General features: G+C 36.1%; 1 protein-coding gene across 1 annotated transcript in view; it reads right to left on the reverse strand.

The window, feature by feature from the left end:
- CACUL1 (CDK2 associated cullin domain 1) overlaps positions 1-20,880 on the reverse strand; it is a 105,811-nt gene that overhangs the window by 45,056 nt on the left and 39,875 nt on the right. The window contains exons 2-3 of the mRNA XM_077126177.1: positions 11,643-11,769; positions 10,663-10,765 (exon numbers count right to left, since the gene is read on the reverse strand). Coding sequence (XP_076982292.1) covers positions 10,663-10,765; positions 11,643-11,769 — 230 coding nt within the window. The remainder of the gene's footprint in view (positions 1-10,662; positions 10,766-11,642; positions 11,770-20,880) is intronic.

Below are 20,880 nucleotides of genomic sequence, written 5' to 3' on the forward strand. Positions count from 1 at the left end.
CAAGTAACACTTTGGCATTCTGTCATACAAATGGAGCTGGATTCTCTCTCAAGGATCTTTAATATCTTTTCTGAAGCAAACTTGAAATTCCTTAAGAAGGAAACAAACAAAACAAAACAAAAACCTGCCTTTACAGTACTAACTTTCACAAAACCTAACAGTGTGTGATGTTTTTAGACTAGCTTATTCCATGACTTCCCAGAACAATACCACACTGCCACAGATAGATACGTCAAGGCTCAGAAAAACAACTATTACACCTTAGACTGAAAGAGATGCTACATAAAAATGGAGTTTCTCAACGGGACTGGATATAAAAACTCAGAAATGGACAGCACAATACTACCCAATTGTAATGCAATTATGTTAAAACACTGAATGAAGCTGCATGTGAGGTATAGGTTTTTTGTTTTTGTTTTTTTTGTTTTTTTTTCTTTCTATTATTGTTTTAATTCTTATTCTGTTGTCTTTTTATTTCTTTTTCTAAATCGATGCAAATGTACTAAGAAATGATGAATATGCAACTATGTGATGTTATTAAGAATTACTGATTGTACATGTAGATTGGAATGATTTCTAATTGTTTTAATTCTTTTTTTAATTAATAAAAAAAAAAAATGGAGTTTCTTTCCTAATAGATAAATATATCTGACATTACACAATCTCATTCCATTTCTCTTGGAGATGTTACCATAGGAGAATAAAATCCAAAAAAGGGTGAGCTATATAGAACGTAAATGAACCTCAGGGACTATTAAGAGTCATAATATACATACTAGGTATTTATTATAGAAATTTTGAGAATTATTTTCTAATTAAAGGCTATGGTGAAGAAGTCCAAGTCTACCTCTCAAAAGTGGTAGAAGAAACTTCTCTCTTTACCTTGGTCTCTTAACTTTCAAAGTTAAATGCTACTATTATCTTACTACTATCATATGGAAATTTCTTCCATGTTTTATTTTTAAAATAAGGCTTTTTTCATTTTCCAAATAATATTTGGGCCTAAACAGTAAACTGGATTAAAATCTAGCTTCTATGATCCAGAATTTCTTTAGTTTGTCTACAGTAAGCATGAGATTAAAATCTGGGGTTAGAACCCAGATTTAACTGACTAGCTAGGCAACATTGAATAGTTAAAAAAGGGTTCAAAGAATTCTTAAAGGAGAAAATATCCAAAGAAGACAGATGGTCCAGGGCAACTTCTTATTTCCCAGGGTAACTTCTTATGGTCCAAGAGATGTATATCATCTCTTGGTACTCTGCAAATGTTACTTTCTTAAAGGAACCTTTCTTTCATATCTTTTGCAACTTATACACTATTTTGAAAGAGCTGTGTAACTTAAAGAACACAATTCACAGTTTTACTCTGTACATTATACCCTATATAATGTGATAACAAACAACTACAAATAACTAAATATGCATTATTTAACAGCCACAAATAAGTGTCCACTAATTTACTGATTTTGTTGTTCTTCTCAACACAAACTCCATTTTCCAAATTCAAGACGTTGTTTTAACTGGAACCAGCAGCTACTGCTAATGACTTAAGCTATTGAGCAAACATATGCTTTTTTGTCAACTAAAAAGTAATTTTACTGGATCTCTGTTTTGGACCTGGTATTATGTAAACCCTTTGAGAGCACATGAAAAAGAAAACATCGTCCCTGTCTTCAAAGGGTGATAGCCAGTGAACTTAAGAAAATTACGGTCTGAATGGCAGCCTACAGACTGATGGAGGGTTAAGGTGTCTCATTAGCAAATTCTCTGAAACAAGAACAACTTTGCTATAACAAACCTTTAAACTCTAGTTTGGATTTAAAAATAGCTCTCTCAACAACTTATTCAGAAAAACTTACAATAGGATACATATGTGAAGAACAGCTTGCCAGTTGGCAGTATTTATTTTATTTGAAACGGATAAAGGGTAACATGCAATTTTTTTACTATCAAAAATCTTCTTCACACTAAAAGAAGCAAAAAAGAATATCTGGGGGAAGAAAAGTTTCTAAAAATAGTTTGCTGTTCAGATATAGAAATTAATTAAAGGCTTAGAAGAATAAAGCTTCAAATCACCACATATAAAACAATTAATTGCATTATGCTGCCACCTACCGGACAAAATACAAAGAACAAACAGATCCTTGTTCTGATTTTAAAACATCAAGAGCTCTGCTTAAGGGTATTGGCAGTTTGGTAGTAAGGCTTTATTATATGTAATTTGATGTCTGTAAAGAGTGAATCAAAGTTAAGTAGTTTTGATCAATTATGGTTTAGTTTCTCTTAGTTTCCAATATTAATTGGTTTAAGAATCAAATTATATCTAATTCAATCAAGATATTTAGCTTAAAAGACATCAAATTACTCTATTAAAATATATCACAATGTAATAAGTGTAAAGAGTTCACTTCTTTTTCACTAAAAGCTTAAAAATACTCATTGCAGCTATTCGAGCTATTCTAAATTCATCTGTACTTGAGAATAAAAACTGAAGCTACTTTCATACTACTACTACAGTTCCTTTGTCTTTGTTGTCTCTCTTCCTCAGGATTCTGAAATCAGGTTAGTATCATTGGTGCTATTTCTACCATTTGAATGTTATTGTCCTGGACCTAGAACCAAATTGCTGTTTAAATACTGTTTTGGGGGGTAATGTACAGTGTAAGTTCAAAAACCAGTGACCAAAAAAAAAAACAGAAAGAGCATGACCTGCTAAGATACTTGACTATAAAATAAAACATAACAAAAAATATAAAAAGCTGCAAGTGCTGAATGTCAGAATGTTTATTTGATGAAAGTGAAAATATATTCAATTCAATAAAGCAAATTAACATATGCAATAAACTTAGTTTTTATTACTGGGGGAGAAAAAGCTTCACTATAGCTCTAGTCAATTCTGAATTAAGACATATGCAAAATGAACATGTGTCATTTAAGGCAGTTTTAAGAGTAAAGGATTTTATGCCCATTTCAATTACCCAAATGGATGTAGGGCAAAACATGGTAAATATTCTAAATACTGTCAATTCAAATAGCTCTTGTATTAGTGACTTAGAATAATAAAGCTTGGATAAACAAAAGGTGGTATATCCATACAATGGAATATTATTCCACATTAAAAGGAATCCAGAAGAGTATGGGAAGATGGTAGAGCGGAAGCTTGGAGAATCAGTCACTGTACCAAAACAACTAAACAGGCAGGAACGGTCTGAATCAACTATTTTGAAATTCCATTGTACAGGAGAACAGCTGGGACCTGACATCATGGGAATAAGAAAGCTTTATTGATCAAAAGGGGAAAGAGAGGAATGAGACAAAATAAAGTCTCAGTGGCTAAGATATTTTAAAAAGTTGAGGGGTTATCCTGGAGGTTATTCTTAAGTATTATATAGATATCCCTTTTTAGTTTACGGTGTAGTAGAGTGGCTAGAGGGAATTATCTGAAACTATTGTGCTGTGTTCCAGTAGCTTTGATTCTTGAAGAAGACTGTATAACTATATAGCTTTTGCACTGTGACTCCATGATCGTGAAAACTTTGTGTCTGAGGCTTCTTTTATCCAGGGTATGAACAGATGAGTAAAAAAATAAGGATAAAAAATAAATAAATAATAGGTAGAGAAAGGGTAAAAGTATGGTAGATTGAAATACTGTGGGTCAGTGAGAGGGAGGGGTAAGGGAAAGGGATATATGAGTTCTTTTTTCTTCTTTTTATTTCTTGTTTTGCAGTGATACACAAGTATTAAAAATGATCATAGTGAAGAATACACAAACTATATGACGATATTGTGAGCCACTGATTGTATAATACGGTTGGACTGTATGTGTGTGGATACTTCTCAAAAATATTTTTTTAAATGAAGGGGAGATTAAGATATTCCCAGATTAAAAAAATAATAAAGCTGAGAAAGTTCATCACCACAAGACCTGCCCTACAAGCAATGCTAAAGGAAGCTCTTCAGACTGAAAAAAAAGGACACTAGACAGCGGTTTAAAGTAGCATAAAGAAATAAAGAACATTTGGATAGATGATCAATAAGAAAATAGAAGACTTGAATAATACTATAAACCAGTTAGACCCAAGAGACAAATACAGAACACTTCATTCAACAGCAGAATACTCGTTAATCTCTAGTGTACATGGACCATTCTCCAAGACAGACCAAGTTAGGTCACAAAACAAGTCTTAGTAAGTTCAAAAATTGAAATCACACGATATATCTTCTCAATCACAATGGAATGAAGCTAGAAATCAATAAGAGGGAGAAATGGAAAATTCAAAATACATGGACATTAATGTATTTTTAAGCAATCAATTAACCAAAGACAAAATAACAAGGGAAATTAGGACATATATTAAGGCAAATGAAAATGAAAAACACGCATACCAAAGCTTATGGGATGCAGCAAAGGCAATGTCAAGAGGGAAATTTATAGCTCTAAATGTTTACTTTAAAAAAGAAGAAAGATCTCAAATTAGATCATACCTCAAAACTAGAGGAACTAGAAAAAGAAGAGGAATTTACCCCAAACTGAGAAGGAAGTAAAGATTAGAACAGAGATAAATGAAATAGAGAATTTAAAAAAATAAATAAAACTGAAAGTTGGTTCTTTGGAAAGATCAATAAAATTGATAAACTTTTAGTTAAACTGATGAAAAAAGGAGAGGACACAAATAACCAAATCAGAAATGAAAAGGGGACATTAATTACTGACCTCCAGAGATACAAAAAGGACTTTAAAAGATACTATGAACAACTGTATGTCAAGTTATATAACCTACATGAAATCAGCAAATTCCTTGAAACACACAAAATTCCAATACCGACTCAGGAAGAAATAGAAGATCTCAACAAACCAACTTAGTAGGAAGACTGAATCAGTCATCAAAAACTTCTCAACAAACAAAAAGCCCAGAAACAGATGACTCCACAAGGCAATTTTACCAAATATTACAAGAAGAATTAAGACCAATCATGCTCAAACTATTCCAAAACGTTGAAAAGGAGGGAACACTCCCTAACTCATTATATGAGGCCAACATCATTGTTATACCAAAGCCAAATACAGATACCATAAGAAAAGATTACTATGGACCGATATCTCTTATGAATACAGACGCAAAAATCTTCAACAAAATATTAGCAAACAGAATTCAACAACACATCAAATGAATACTATGATCAAGTGGGATTTATCCCAGGTACACAAGGATATGCAACTTAAGAAAATCAATGAATGTAAAACACGATATTAACAAAATAAAGGAAAAAAATCACATGATCATCTCAATTAGTGCAGAAAAGGAATTTGACAAAATCCAGCACACCTTCTTGATTTAAAAAACACACACCAGGAAGTGAAGTGGGCTTCCTCAACAGATAAAGGGCATCTACAAAAAATCTCATAGCTAACATCATACTGAATGGCAAAAGGCTGACAGCTTTCTCTCTAAGATCAGGAACAAGACAAGGATGCCCACTGTCACCACTGTTATTCAACATTTTACTGGATGTTCTAGCCAGTGCAGTTAGGCAAGAAAAAAGAAATAAAAGGCATCTAAATTGAAAAGGAAGAAGCAAAACTTACCCTATTTGGAAATAACATGGTCCGACATACAGAAAATCTTGAAAAATCCCTAGCAGAGATACTAGAACTAATAAATGAATTCAGCAAAGCGGCAAGAGCAATGCCCAAAAATCAGTAGTATTTCTATATACATTAGTAATGAACAATTGGAAAAAAAAAATCAAGGGGAAAAATTTCACTTTTACAATGACAATTAAAATAATGAAATTCTAGGAATACATTTAATCAAGGATGTAAAGGAATTTACACAGAAAACTACAAAGCATTGCAAAAAAAAGTCAACAAATACACAAATAAATGGAAGTACATTCTGTGTATATAGATTGGAAGACAATACTGTTGTCAATTCTACCCAAAGCAATTTACAGACTCAACACAATCCCAATGAAAATTCCAATATCTTTGCAGAAATGGAAAATCAATCATCAGATTTACATGGAAGGGTAAGGAGCCCCAAATAGTCAAAGCCATCCTAAAAATGAAGTTGGAGAACTCATACTTCCTGATCTTAAAATTTATTATAAAGTCTCAGTTATCAAAAATAGCTTAGTACCTGGGGATGTATGCACAACTACGTGATGATACTGTGAACTAGTGACTGTATACTTTGGATGGTTTGCACAGTGTGTGAATATATCTCAGAAAAATTGCATTTAAAAAACCAAACAGCATAGTACTGGCACAAAGACCATAGTACTGGCATATAGACCAACAGAGTCAAACCGAGAGCTCAGAAATAAATCCTCATATCTACAGCAAAATGAATGGACATGCCATGATTTTACCCCATTCAATGGGGTAAAAATAGTTTCTTCAACAAATGGGACTAGGAAAACTGGATATCCACAAAAGAATACTACCCCTACCTCAGATCACATACAAATATTAACTCAAAATGGATAAAAGACCTAAATGGAAGAACCAAAACCATGAAACTAGAAGAAAACATTGGGAAACATCTTCAGCATCTTGTGTTAGGCAATGGTTTCTTAGACTTTACACCAAAAGTATGAGCAAAGAAAGAAAAAGTATATCAATGGGACTTCACCAAAATTAAAAACCAATTGGCATTAAAGGACTGCACCGTGAAAGTAAAAAAAAAAAAATTGTGCTGGTTTGAAGTTGTTATGTACCCCAGAAAAGCCATGTTCTTTAAGTCCCATCTTGTGGGAGTAGATCTATTGTTGGATGGGACCCTATAATTAGGTTGTTTCCATGGCCCATTCAAGGTGAGTCTTAATCCTTTCCTGGAGCCTTTTATAAGAGAGAATTCAGAACTGACACAGACAGCAAAGAGATGAAACCAGGACAAAAACATCTGGAGATGCAGATAAAAAATGCCCCAGCAAAAGCCAGAAGGATCTAAAGGAAATGAGAGAGCCAGCTGAAACCAGAAGCCAAGAGAGGATAGCAGATATCACCATGTGCCTTCCCATGTGACACAGAAACCTCAGACACCATCAACCTTTGTTCAGAGTCAAGGTATCTTTATCTGGATGTCTTAGTTTGGACATTTTTATGGTCTTAGAACTGTAAAGTCTGTAAGTTAAATAAAACTTTGTAAAGTTCCCTTTGTAAAGACTAATCTATTTCCGGTATATTGTATTCTGGCAGCATTAGCAAACTGAAACAACAACATACAGAATGGGGGAAAATATTTGGAAACCACATGTCCAATAAAGGTTTAATATTCAGAATATATAAAGAAATCCTACAAAAACACAAGCAAGCCAATTTAAAAGCGGGCAAAATAAATTTTTCCAAGAAAGATATACAAGTACATGAGAAGATACTCAACAGCTCAACATCATTAGCCATTAAGGAAAAGCAAATCAAAACCACAATGAGATACCATTTCACACCTTTTAAAATGGTTACTATTAAAAAAACCAGAAAATTAAGTGTTGGAGAGGACATAGGGAAATAGGAACATTCAATTGATTGTTGCAGGAATATAAAACAAGCAGTTGCTGTGGAAAAGTTTGGTAGTTTCTGAGAAAATTAAGTATGATATGGCAATCCCACTTCTAGGTATATACCCAAAAGAAATGAAAGGGACACAAACAGATATTTGTATACTGATGTTCACAGCAGCATTATTCACAGTTGCAAAAAAGACAGAAGCAAGTCAAGGTTCCATCAACAGATGAATGATTAAATAGTGATACATACATACAATGAAATGTCACTCAGACGTATAAAGGAATTGTGTTCTGATACATACAACATGAATGAATCTTGAAGACATCACATTGAGTGAAATAAACCAGACACAAAAGGACAAATATTATACGATCCCACTGATAGAATCATAGTCAGAAACTAGAATACAGGTTACCAAGAGTTGGGGTAGTTGTGTATTAACAGAGAGGTAATACTTAACTGGTACAGAATTTCTGTTTGGGGTAATGAAAAGTTTTGTTAATGGATGGTGATAGTAACACAACATTATGAATGTAATTAGCACCACTGAATTGTATATTTGAATGTAGTTAAAAGGAAATACTTTAGGTTGTATTTATGTTACTAGAATAAAAGTGTTTAAAAAACCACAAGCCTATACAGCACAGTAGACTCTAATGTAAACTATGAAGTATAATTAATTATACAATTATACTACTTCATCAATTGTGACAAAGGTGCCACTAAAGCAAAGTGTTACTAACAGGGAAAACTGAGTGTGCCATAGGGTAGGAAGGGAGGATATGGGAACTCAGTAATTTCTCATGATTTTTTTGTAAACCTACAATTTCTCTAATAAAAATTTAATTAAAAATAAAAAGATTCCCATCAATCAACCAACAAACTCACCAATTCCGTTTCTTAAGAAATTAACTGTGATTGAGAAAGGCAATGGGAATTCTAAAGTTTCTGAATAAGACAGTCTGCCCAACAAATTAGGGTTTTAGAAGATTAATCAGCTAAAAGAAGACATAAACCAGTTAGGAGAATACTGCACAAGTCCAGGTATGAGCAATGGGAATGGAAGGGGACAGAAACAGAGACATTATAGAATTCCATCATTCCTGCTTATTACCTGAAACACAAGGTAAGAGAGAAAAAAAGATGTCAAAGATGTTTATGCAATCTCAAATTTGAGAGAGAAACTGATTGGGAGATGAATTTAAATTTAGATGAATATGAGGGCTCTATACAAAGAGATCCATGTTAAAATGTCCAACAGGCAAGTAGAGGTCCTGGTCTGAGACCTCTTCTCCAAAAGTATAGTGACTGCTAAAAGTTTCAATAGAAGTTTCCAAAAGTAATCAGAGTATTATTTACTAAACTGGTAAACCAATTTTGTCTCTATAGTCATCTCCTTCCACTTATTGGTACAACTAAAAAACAGACTGGAAATTTATATTTTAATGTTTGGGAGATGGGAAAATAAAAATAAAACAAACATCAAATTTCATTTATCATATTTAAAGAAGAGAGGGGTTAAGGACAAGAGGGAGAGGCAAACATTAAAACACATACACTTGGGCAAAATATTCTATTACAGCTTCAAACAATCCAGGAGGATATAAAAAAGAATAGCTATACAAGCAATGAAATAAAATAATAAGGAAAATACTAAGAGGGTTTGCCTATTTAGCTACTGATTTTATTTAACAACAACAGCAACAACAAAATTTTTTAAGTTACTAAAGTAGTAGAAAAGTCATTGTTTCCAAAATAGAAAAAAAAATGTGTTTTTTGTTTTTTTTTTTAAGGCAGAGAGAAATAATGTCATATAAAAATATTTAGGTTCAACAAATTAAAATCTTTTTAAAATCTCTGAAAACAGAATTTTCTAGTTTTTACATCGATAACATAAAAAATACCTAGGAATATAAAACATTCTTTCATATACTCTTCAGTCTCCTCAGCAGGATAATATGCCTTTGGAGAGGGATAAACAAGTTACTTTGACACGTGAACTACACAAACTGTCAGCTATTTTAACATGCTTTTGACAGCGGCTAATGCCCTGGAGGTCCAACTCACTGATTTATCAATTCCAACACTAAATCCCTGGCTATCTGCCCAATGCAACTCATTCCATACTCTGGTTTTGGCTCATTAATAATGGTATTTTACAAAAATTAGAGCTGCCAAAAATACTCTTCACACAAATAAAATATTTTTGGCTCATAAGTTCTGGCAAATATTCTTATTCTGTCCCCCATGAAAATTACCTGAAGGTCTCTTTAAAATCAGGAGTTAACAATGAAGCATTTAATCTAAGGTTAAAGTATACCTTGATATATAGCCACAGGTGAAATAATTCAGCCTTTAAAGTGACTAGGCCATTTACTTGTAACACTGACTAAATTAATAAAACAACTTAGCTTCTAGGGGACATAAAGATTAGGGATAATACAAAGATAATTCTGCTACTCTTTCCACAGATATAAAATTCAGATTTAGTTGCTGACCATTCACTCCAAAAACATTAGCTGAGTTGTAACTGTGCCAGGCACTGCAAATAAAAAAACAGTCTCTGCCTCAAAGGAGGACCAGTGAAGCAGCCAGGTATGGAAACAGAAAGATTTTATCATGATCACTGCTCTAACAGAGACTGACAAACGCTCCCTTAAACTTAGAATATTTTCTACAACTTGCCCAAGATTTTACAACTGGAACGATGCTTATCCACAGAGGATTTACCAACAAAATGTTGATTTCAGCAGTTTAATTAGCAAGTATTAGAAACTAGTACACAAATCACTCTCCAAAGATAATACAAAAAAGTTCAGGAAAAAAATGTAAAAGTACACATATAAAATTTATTTTAAAAACCACCTAATTTTGAAGTTAGAGTAAAGTAAGCCTTTAACCAAAAGAAATTTTGACATGGTGATAAATGGAATCAGTTAAGGTCTGAAACATAATCTAAAAATTCCACAATTTGTGTCAAATTTTCAAATTATTCGAAAGATTTACAAGAACATGAATTGGTCATCATTCATCTAGAAAATACTAAAGAATTTATAGTATCAAATTAGAAGTTTGCATATGTGTATTACACAGGTTAATTCCAACCAGTCAGAAAATCCCAAGGAAGCAAAAATCAATACATTATTTTTTACCTGCAGCTCCTTTGAGACTCTCTCTAAGTGATTAGTTATCTTTTTGATTAAATCACTATACATCTGTTCTGAGTGCTGCTGGCATACACATTTATACACGCAACTGTAAAAACAAAAAAACAAAAAAGAAGAAAAAACAAGTTAATGATGAAGCATTTAATCTAAGATTAAAGCACACTTTGATAAATAGCCACTGGTCAAATAATTTAGGCTTTAAAAAAGTGACCAACAACCATTTTTAAATAAAACTTTAGCCCCTCTCCCACCTCCCCATTTTCAGATGGAAGTGTTATTACTACTAGCTGCAAATGATCTATTGTAAATAATCTACTACACATGTAGTATGGATATGACAACTATTTATGAACAAGGATCTCTCATATTATTAGTGTCAAAATAAGGACGATATAGTGAGAAAGTTTCTAACACAACAATTTTTGTGATGGAATCTCTTTGTGTTTCAGTTGTGTGGAACAGCACAGTTGCCACATACTCGTTCTGGGACTGTGCTAACCTCACGTCCCAACACTAGTTCCTCATTAATTTGCTGCTTCCACTTACTAGGAGCTGAGAAACAAAATAGTCAATAATAGCTAAATTGTGTAAACAAACATCAACAAACTAATCTAGGGTCTCCCTGAAAGACTAAAAATATGTATCTTTGCACCAGATATTTCAATCATTTTTGCCTTTTCCATTTACCTCCACAGTTTCTACACTACATATGTATGGGTGGAGTGGCAAAGTGAGTTGGCAAGAAGTCTGTTTTCTAGAAAAGTGGGGTTTACTCATCTTGATTTGAAAACTTCTTTTAAAGCAAAAAGTATAAATCAAACCACCAATCCCTAAGTGTGGGGTATACAAATATTCAGAAAGTCTCGCTTTATGTATCAAGTTATATGTATATACACAGTCATAATCAAGTTGCCATGAACATCAAGATACTCTTTGAAGCCCAGAAAAATTAAATCTTGGCTTACCTGTATATCTGTTCATAGGATATAGGGATATAGTCACCAGGACTCTGTGTTAAAAGTTGATCTATGGCACCATCCAATTTTGGCCAGTATGTGCTCTTATAATCTTCAATAGTTATAACATTCATTACTAAAAGTAAAAGGTGAAATAAATATTACTATGTGCTGCATGTGAATTAAACACAAATGATAGCAATTTTGAGTTCAAATTCCTATAACTTAGTCTCTGATTTGATATTGATACTCTCTATCACCTAAAACACTCGATTACTACCTCATTGTACTTAAAAAAAAAAAAATTCTACCTGGTCAGAGATTTTAAGCAGCCAAGAATCATTTAAAAGGAATTACTATGAATCTATCCATATTTAAAAATAAAAACAAGGGCAGTTTAACAGTGCTTAGTGGCAGAATTTTTGTCTGTCATGCAAGAGACCCGGGTTTGATTCCCGGAGACTGCCCATGCCAAAAAAAAAAAAATTAAATTAAAAATAAAAACAAGGAAAATCAGTGGCTTCCTTTCTCATTTTCCATAAGCCGTAATCAGTGGAGCATTCTCAAACATGCACCAACCATCAAATACACACTGCTCCTGAGGTGGCAAAATGGCTTGTCAGTTGAACCACAATAAGGTTATGGGGAACTACAAGCCCCAAAAATCAATCTTTAAGCATGCCAAGGAAAACCTGCCCAAAGATAGGATTACGAGGATTGAAGTCTAAATGCTAGTGTAACAAGAGGTTGCTAGAAAACTTGCTGAGATTTATGGCACAACCAGTACCTACTGGATATCATTAATTCTCTGGCTCAGACTCTCTTTTTTTACACTTGGTAAATCCAACAGGAAAAAAAGAAAGTCAAACTAGAGCTTTATAACAGAGGCTTACCTCATTCCTTCTGGTTGGTTAATGGTTCCTTCACTATAAGTTTTATAAAACATTTATAACAGCTGGACCTAACAACTATGAAATCCAGGGGTAACAGGTAAGTCACAACAATGAAATGCTAATGTTAAAAAGAGCTACCCAAAGCACCTGAGACACTCTGTGTTTTATGAGCCACAGCTACCCTAGGAGATAGGCGCTGACAACTACCAAATCAGGTATTTAATATTTACTTTATCAGAAACTGAGGATCAGAGAGATTGACTCCCCCTAGAATACATGACTAAGTATTGGCAGAGATATCAGGTAAACAACCTTTACCTGGCCTCTTTCTAACACGTCATCAATTTCCAGGCTTTGGTCATTCAGGTACCCTTCACGATTTCGTCCATATCTGTCTATCACTTGCGCTACTGTTTATTAAATACTCTTTATTTCGATTTACTTTTTATTAAATTTATCTTAAAGAACACTTAAATGAACACTGACTGACAATAACACAGAAGAATCTTAAATGCATTTTTCTAAGAGAAAGAAGCCAAACCCAAAAGGCTACATATTACAAGATTTCACTTATATGAGGCAAACTATGGGGAGGAAAACAGATGAGTGGTTACCAGGGGCTAGACGGTGAGGGGAAGGGTTGTCTAAAAAGAGGTGGCACAGGAAAATTTTTAGGACAATAAACTGTTCTGTACACATATGTGATGACAGACACACCACTCCATGCATTTGTTAAAACTGATGGAACTGTACCTCAAAAAAAGTGAATTTACCATATGCAAATTTAAAAAAATCAACCAAGATGTAGTGGTAAAAATGGAATGCAAACTGGAACAAATGAATCATATAACCCACAATGAAGAGACTGGGTAAGAAAGGAGTGTTTGGATTAGATCTAAGACTAAGGACAAAAAGAACTGTACAGGCATCCAAAAATCAAAAGATCGGAGGAAGCCAACTCATGTGTATACCATTGCAAAGACTCAGGCTTGTACTCGGAGTGGAGGGGAGAGGGATGGGAGAGATGGGAAGCACTAGTGGAGGGTTTTAAACTGATCCTTCCATCTGCTGTGCTGAGAGTACGGGAAATAAATTTAGTTAGGAGACTGTGAGGTGATGGGGAAAATGAAAAGTCAGATCTTGAATATATTTTAAAGGTAGAGCCAACAAGATTTGTTGATGGATTGGATGTGAGATGAGAGAGGAAAGGTCAAAGATGACTCTGAGGTTTGGGGCCCAATTACCAAAGGATGGGGCAAAGCTGACTACTAAGATAAAGACTTCAGAAGAAGCTTGTCTGGGGAAAAAAGCAGACATTATTAGTATCCCATCCATTCACCCTGTCCATGAAAGCAGACCAGACTTCCAACTATCAGCAGCTGCAACTATCTGCCTCAGTGCTGTGTCTAGCTTTCTTATTCTGCCTTCAGGATGGGAAAACTGGAAGTCTGGTGAATCAACACCCCTAGGAGCTCAACCAATGACTGATAAGAATCTGATGGAAACTCCCCATCTCTCTTTACTCTCAGATGAGGTCATTCTGAGCCGCTTGTTCTACCCTGATGCCCAGAGTTCTCCAGTAGAATTAAGCTCCAGTTGCTCACAATGTGGTTTGCTTGACTTGGGCCTCCTGACCTTTCCTGCCTCACTTTTCACTCCTCTACCAGTGCTTCTTGGGTTCACTACCCAACTACATGACTTACAGTTAAAAAGTGTATCTAAAACAAAATAGCAAGTTTCAGTAAGATGACGGAATAGGATGTCACGGGTGCTCACCTTCATGGCCAGGCCACACACACCCCCACCCCATGCAGTCGTGCAACCCCACCCGACAGCCCCCCCCAGCTCTGCTCACACGTACATCAGCATCCACACCCCCACCCACCCCTGTCAGATCCGCTACGCACATGCACAAGGACAACCCTGCTACAAACCCCAACTCTGGGCAAGCACTGATCTGTGCATTGGGCCACACCAGCCCCCAGCTCATGCAGGGGCAACCCCACCCCGCTGCCCCAACCTCTCTGCACACAACACATACACTAGGACCCCATGCCCCAGACCTGTGCACGCCAGGGCCCTGCTCCCCAGACCTGTACATAGCCACATCCTCCCCTCCGGATACCCATGCATCCGTGCACCGACCTCTTTACCCCTGCACTCCACCCCCATACCCCACACAAATGCACACACTTGCTCCATTCCCCAGCACAAATGCACTGCTCCCACACTTGGCAACTGCAACATGAGCATCTGTGCTACATAGCCCCTGCCCTGCACACATGTGCACCCCTGCCCCAACTCCCACTCCTATACCTCAGCAGTCACCTCAGGGTCCTGCCCACCTGAATCACCCACTTCTGACCCATGTCCCACAACCCCTGCGACCTCTGCCCCATCCCTACACTTGTGCATCCGCATCCCAGACCCCCTGGACACCTCCTCCTATGCAAAGACACACCCATGTCCTTCCCTCCCTGTGCCCTGACCTCGATGCCCCATACCCCACACTCTGATACCCATGACACTCTGATACCCATGACAATGCACAGACCCACCTATATCCTGCCTGCACACCAGTCCCCATGCATCCACACAGCCCCCTCCATCTACCTCCTGCAACGTCCTACCTCTGTGTCCCCCATGCTACACCCTGCTCCTACACTCCAAGGCCTACCTGAGCTACACCCTGACCCCATGGCCCCCACACTACACATCCACAACCCCACAGTTCTCACCACACTTCAAAGGCACCAGTATAGCATCACCAACCTGTACTTATACCTGCACCACAACCTGTAACCGCACTGTTGTATCCTGCCTCACACCCTGCATCCTGCTACAAAGCCATCCCACAAATACAAAGCATTTGACTACTGAAGGAAATCAACTTCCAAAGTAACCCTATCAATTTACATACCTTGAAGGCAACAGATCACTAAGCATGTAAAGATGCAGACAGATACATAGCCTAATGACCAATTTAAGACACCAGAGAAGACACAGACTTTGGAAAAACTAATCAAAGATGTTCATATAATTCTACTAAACAAAATCAGTGGGATGGCTAATAACATAAAGGAGATCAAGAAGACAATAACAGAGCACAAAGAGGAATGTGAAAGAATAAATAGAAAAATACCAGATATCACAGAAATTAAAGATTCTGAAGAAAGACCAAATAAAAAATATACTCGAGACACACAACAGCAGATGTGAAGAGGCAGAACAAAGAAGAATAAGCGAATCAGAGGACAGGACAACTAATTTCAAACACACAAAAGAGCAAATGGCAAAAAAGACGAAAATTTTGAATTTGATCTCAGGGAAATGATGGACAAAAAAGCACACAAATATAAGAAACCATCAATGTTCCAGAAGAAGAGAAAGAAAAGTAAAGGGTTAGAAGATTAGTTGAGGCTATAATGGGGGAAAACTTTCCAACCCTTATAAAGGACATAAATATGGAAATCAAAGAAGCCCAATGGACTCCAAATAGAATAAATTCAAACAGGCCTTCCCCAAGACACATACTAATCAGTCTGTCAAATGTTGAAGAGAAGCAGATAATCCTGAAAGTGGCAAAAGAAAAGCAATCTACTACATACAAAGGAAACCACATAAGACTGAGTTGGGACCACTCAACTGGCATTATGGAGGCAAGAAAGCAGTAGTATGATATAGTTAAGATCCTGAGGGTGGTGCAACGGTGGCTCAGTGGCAAAATTCTCACCTGACATGCCGGAGACCTGGGTTCTCCGGTGCCTGCCCATACAAAAAAAAAAAAAAAATCAGATTAAAGATCCTAAAAGAGAAAGACTTCCAGCCAAGAATTCTATACCCAGCCAATGAATGTTTCTTCAAAACTGAGGGAGAAATTTAAAATTTCACAAACAAATGCTGAGAGAACTGGTCAACAAGAGACCAGCCCTACAAGAAATACTAAAGGGAGTTTTGTCAGCTGAAAAGAAAAGACAGGAAAAGGAAGTCTGGAGGATGGCAAAGAATTGAAGAGTACCAGTAAATGTAACTTAAAGGATGAAAAGACAAAGAAGGAAAAGAATATATAGAACTGATAAAATCCAAAGGATAAGATGGTAGACCCAAGAAATGCCTGTACAGTAATAACTTTTAATATTAATAGACTAAATCTACCAATTGAAAGCTATGTATTGGCAGAATGGATTGAGAAATATAATCCAGCTATATGTCACTTACAAGAGACACAAAGATACAAATAGACTGAAGATGAAAGGATGGAAAAAGATGTTTCAAGCAAGCTGTAACAAAAAGAAAGTAGAGTAGCTATACTATTATCAGACAAAATAGACTTTAAATGTAAAGATATCACAAGAGTCAAAGAAGTACACTGTATATTAATTAAAGGGACAATTCACCAAGAAATAATAAGAATCATAAATGTTTATGCACCTGACCAAGAAGCTCCAAAGAACCAGAGACAAACTACAAACGTTGGAGAGGATTTGGAGAAATTAAAACACTTAATACAATGCTGGTGGGGATGTATAATGGTATAGCCACTATGGAAGACAGTTTAGTGGTTCCTTAGGAAACTAAATATCAAGTTTCCCTTTGACCCACCAATACCACTACTTGGTATATACCCAGAAGAGATGAAAACAGTGACACAGACAGACATCTGCACACCAATATTCACAGTGACACAGACAGACATCTGCACACCAATATTCAGAGCAGCATTATTCACAACCGCCAAAAGAACAAAACAATCTAAGTGCCCATCAACAGACGAATGGATTAACAAAATGATGTGTGTGTGTGTGTGTGTGTGTGTGTGTGTGTGTGTGTATATATATATATTGCTGGAATATATATATATAATATATATATTATATATAATATATATATATATATAATATGCTGGAATATTATGCAGCAGTAAGATGAAATGACATCCTGACACATATGACAAGATGGATGAGGCTTGAGGACATAATGCTGAGTGAAATAAGTCAGGATAGATATTGTATGATTTCACTTTTATGACCATGGTAACGGTAAAATCAAAAGCTTATAATATAGAATAGAGGAGGCCTAGAGATACACAGAAACTAGAGATGGGTGAACTAAGGTTAGCTAATGAGGTTGAACTTAAGGGAACAGATAGAAGTGAAGGCGGTTCACTAGTGGGTCTATAAGTAATATTACTATATTGAAGGTGAAAATGATTTAAAGGGGATGTATACACCCATTTGTCCCACTGATTAACACTATAAATATAAGTAAGTTCTTGCATGAAAATAAAATAAAATAGCAGTGTCATCTGCTGTAAATAGAAAGCAATGTAGAAATAAATAAAATATTATTCAATTCTAGCCAGGTTTTGCTGCCTGCTAAAGGTTCTGAGCCAGAAGTTTACTTTCCTATTAAGAAGGAAGTCTGGGCCACGACGTTGGTTCAGTAGACAGAATTCTCGCCTGTCTGGAAAATTCCATTCTCCAGAATGCTGGAGACCCAGGTTCGGTTCCTGGTGCCTGCCCACGTTAAAAAAAAAACGAAGTCTGACAGACATTGAAAAATGTTACAACTAGCTCGAAATATTCTGCTTATTTAATTAGAAGGATTCAGAGAAAACTGAAAAGGAAATAGCATTCTCACTATGTGATTCTATGTTATTGAATGTTATATGCAAGTATCACCTAAAACTACATCAAATATCTGCTCTACAACCAATTGAGACTTGAAGAAGGTAAGTGATACGCTCAAAAAGAAAACTGCAAGTACCAGTTCCTTAGAACTAGCATACCAATTTCCCCAGCCCCAGTCCCGGCTCTTCCACTCTTGAGATCAATAAACTACACTCTTAGATTGCAGCTGGGGAGCACTCCTACGGCTCAAGCACAGGCTTCATACTTCAGCAAATCACTAAGTCAAAGCTAAGGAGGAGGAGGAAAAAGAACCTAAAATGTAAATCCTGCACCTACAGGTACAGAATGAAATCCCATTACAAAAGTAGTGTCTGCTGACGTCTTTCTGGTACCATGATTTCACATGGCACTGGAAACACGTGTTTTTATTTTTGTTTTCTCTTTTAATGATTTTTTTTTAATTTTTTTAACTTTTTAAATTGCATAATATAACATATATACAAAGCAAAGCAATCAAAAAACAATAGTTTTCAAAGCACTCTTCAACAAGGAATTACAGGACAGATCCCAGACTTTGTTGTGGGCTACCATACCATCATCTCAGATTTTTCCTTCTAGCTGCTCCAGAATACAGGAGGCTAGAAGGATAAACACTTATTATTACAATCAACATTTTTTCCTTTTTTTGTGAAAAACAACATATATACAAAAAAGCAATAAATTTCAAAGCACAACACAACAATCAGTTGTAGAACAGCTTTAAAAAGTTTGGTATGGGTTACAGTTCCACAATTTTCGGTTTTTTATTTCTAGCTGCTCTAAGATACTGGGACTAAAAGAAACATCAATTTAACGATTCAGCAATTACATTTGTTTGTTAAACAACACACACTGTATATATTTTAGAACCACACCTACCTTCTCTGTATAACTTCACCATCACCTCTGATCTTTCTATCCCACTCTTCAGGGTTTTTAGGCCATGGCCATTCTAACTTCTTCATATTAGAAGGGGCTGTCAATAATATGGGGTAGGGAGATAGAATTATCTGATGTTCTGAAGAGGTTGGCCCCTCTGCATTTCAGGACTTATCTGGTCCAGGGACCCATCTGGAGCTTGTAGGTTTCTGGAAAGTTACCTTAGTGTGTGGAAACTTAGTAGAATCTTATATATTGCCCTAGGTGTTCTTTAGGATTGGCTGGAATTGTTGTTTGGGAGTTGGCAAGTTATGATAGATAACAAAGTCTAACTGAAGCTTGCATAAGACAGACCTCCAGAGCAGCCTCTCAACTCCAACTGAACTCTCTCAGCCACTGATACTTTACTAGTTATACTTCTTTTCCCCCTTCTGGTCAGGATGGAATTGTTGATCATAGGGTACAAGAGCTGGATGCATCCCCGGGAGTCATCTCCCACGCCACCAGGGATACTTTCACCCCTGGAAGTCATTTCCCATGCAGGGGGGAGGGCAAAGATTTCACCTACAGAGTTGGACTTAGAGAGAGCAAGGGTACACCTGAACAACGAAGTCCTCCAGAAGTACTCTTAGGATAACTATAAGTAGTTTAAGATTCTCCGCTACCTACATAAACTTCACAAGAGTAAGCCTCAAGATTAAGGGCTTGGCCTATTAACATATGTGTCCCAAATGTTTGACAGAGCATCAGGGGATTCTCTGATGGTAAAGTTTAATAGTTCCATATTTTTTCTCCCATCCCTCAAGGGACCCTGCCAATACTTTTTGATTATCTGCTTCATATATTCAAGGATATATCCAGGCATTACCTTAAACTATACAGGATTAAAGGCCCTCATTCTTATTCTGGGCACCCTGTGTTTCAACTGTTCAAAGGAGCTATTCAGACAGGCTGACTTAGACTATGTGCCACAGAAAATCCAGGTTCCAGAAAAAATAAACCTTTCTTCCTTTGGTCTCAAAGAGTAGGTGCAGTTCTAAAATATATACAATGTCTTCCTTAACCCTGTGTTCTTAACTATCTTAATCCCAATCTGATTGGTTTCATTCCTATCTCTAAATACCAGGTTATACATATATAAAACAGTCCCTCAAAATCTAGAAATAATAACTACCACTCTGAACTATATGTGTCTGCTATAAGAGCTTACAATCTAGGCCCGTTTTCTTATAAGCATTTTCTAAAGGAAACCATACAACAATTGGTTCTTTCGTTTCTGTATTATTTTGCCTCACCAAAAAGGTTCATTCACATTGAGCAAAGTCATGTGCCTCATGACTTTGCTCCTTTTTGTAGCAGCACAGTATTCGATCATATGTATACACCATCATTCGCCAATCTACTTCTCAGTCAGTGCATCCTTCAGCCACCTGCATGTATTAGGCATCATGTATAACGCCCAAAGTCCATAATCCATCCACACTCTCAATTTTAGATAATTTCACTGTTCACATGAGAAAGATAGCCAATAAACACACCCTCACTAAATAAAAAATCTAAACCTCCCCTTAACTCTTTTCCCTCCCCCCATTATTTACCCCTGGTATTATTGTGGTACTGCTAATGTTTTCCTGCTAAACATAGCCCATAGCATGCAATAGCAGTTTCCCCTCTGTAGCCAACATTCTTTGTACATAAATCATACCTTTGAAGTAGGTCTTACAAGAAATATATTTATATGTCTAGTATTAATCAGTGGGGCATATAGGTGTATATAGCCCCATTCAATCAAGTTCACCTTCAATA

This window comes from Tamandua tetradactyla, chromosome 13 (assembly GCF_023851605.1).
Source record: "Tamandua tetradactyla isolate mTamTet1 chromosome 13, mTamTet1.pri, whole genome shotgun sequence".
Taxonomy (NCBI): domain Eukaryota; kingdom Metazoa; phylum Chordata; class Mammalia; order Pilosa; family Myrmecophagidae; genus Tamandua; species Tamandua tetradactyla.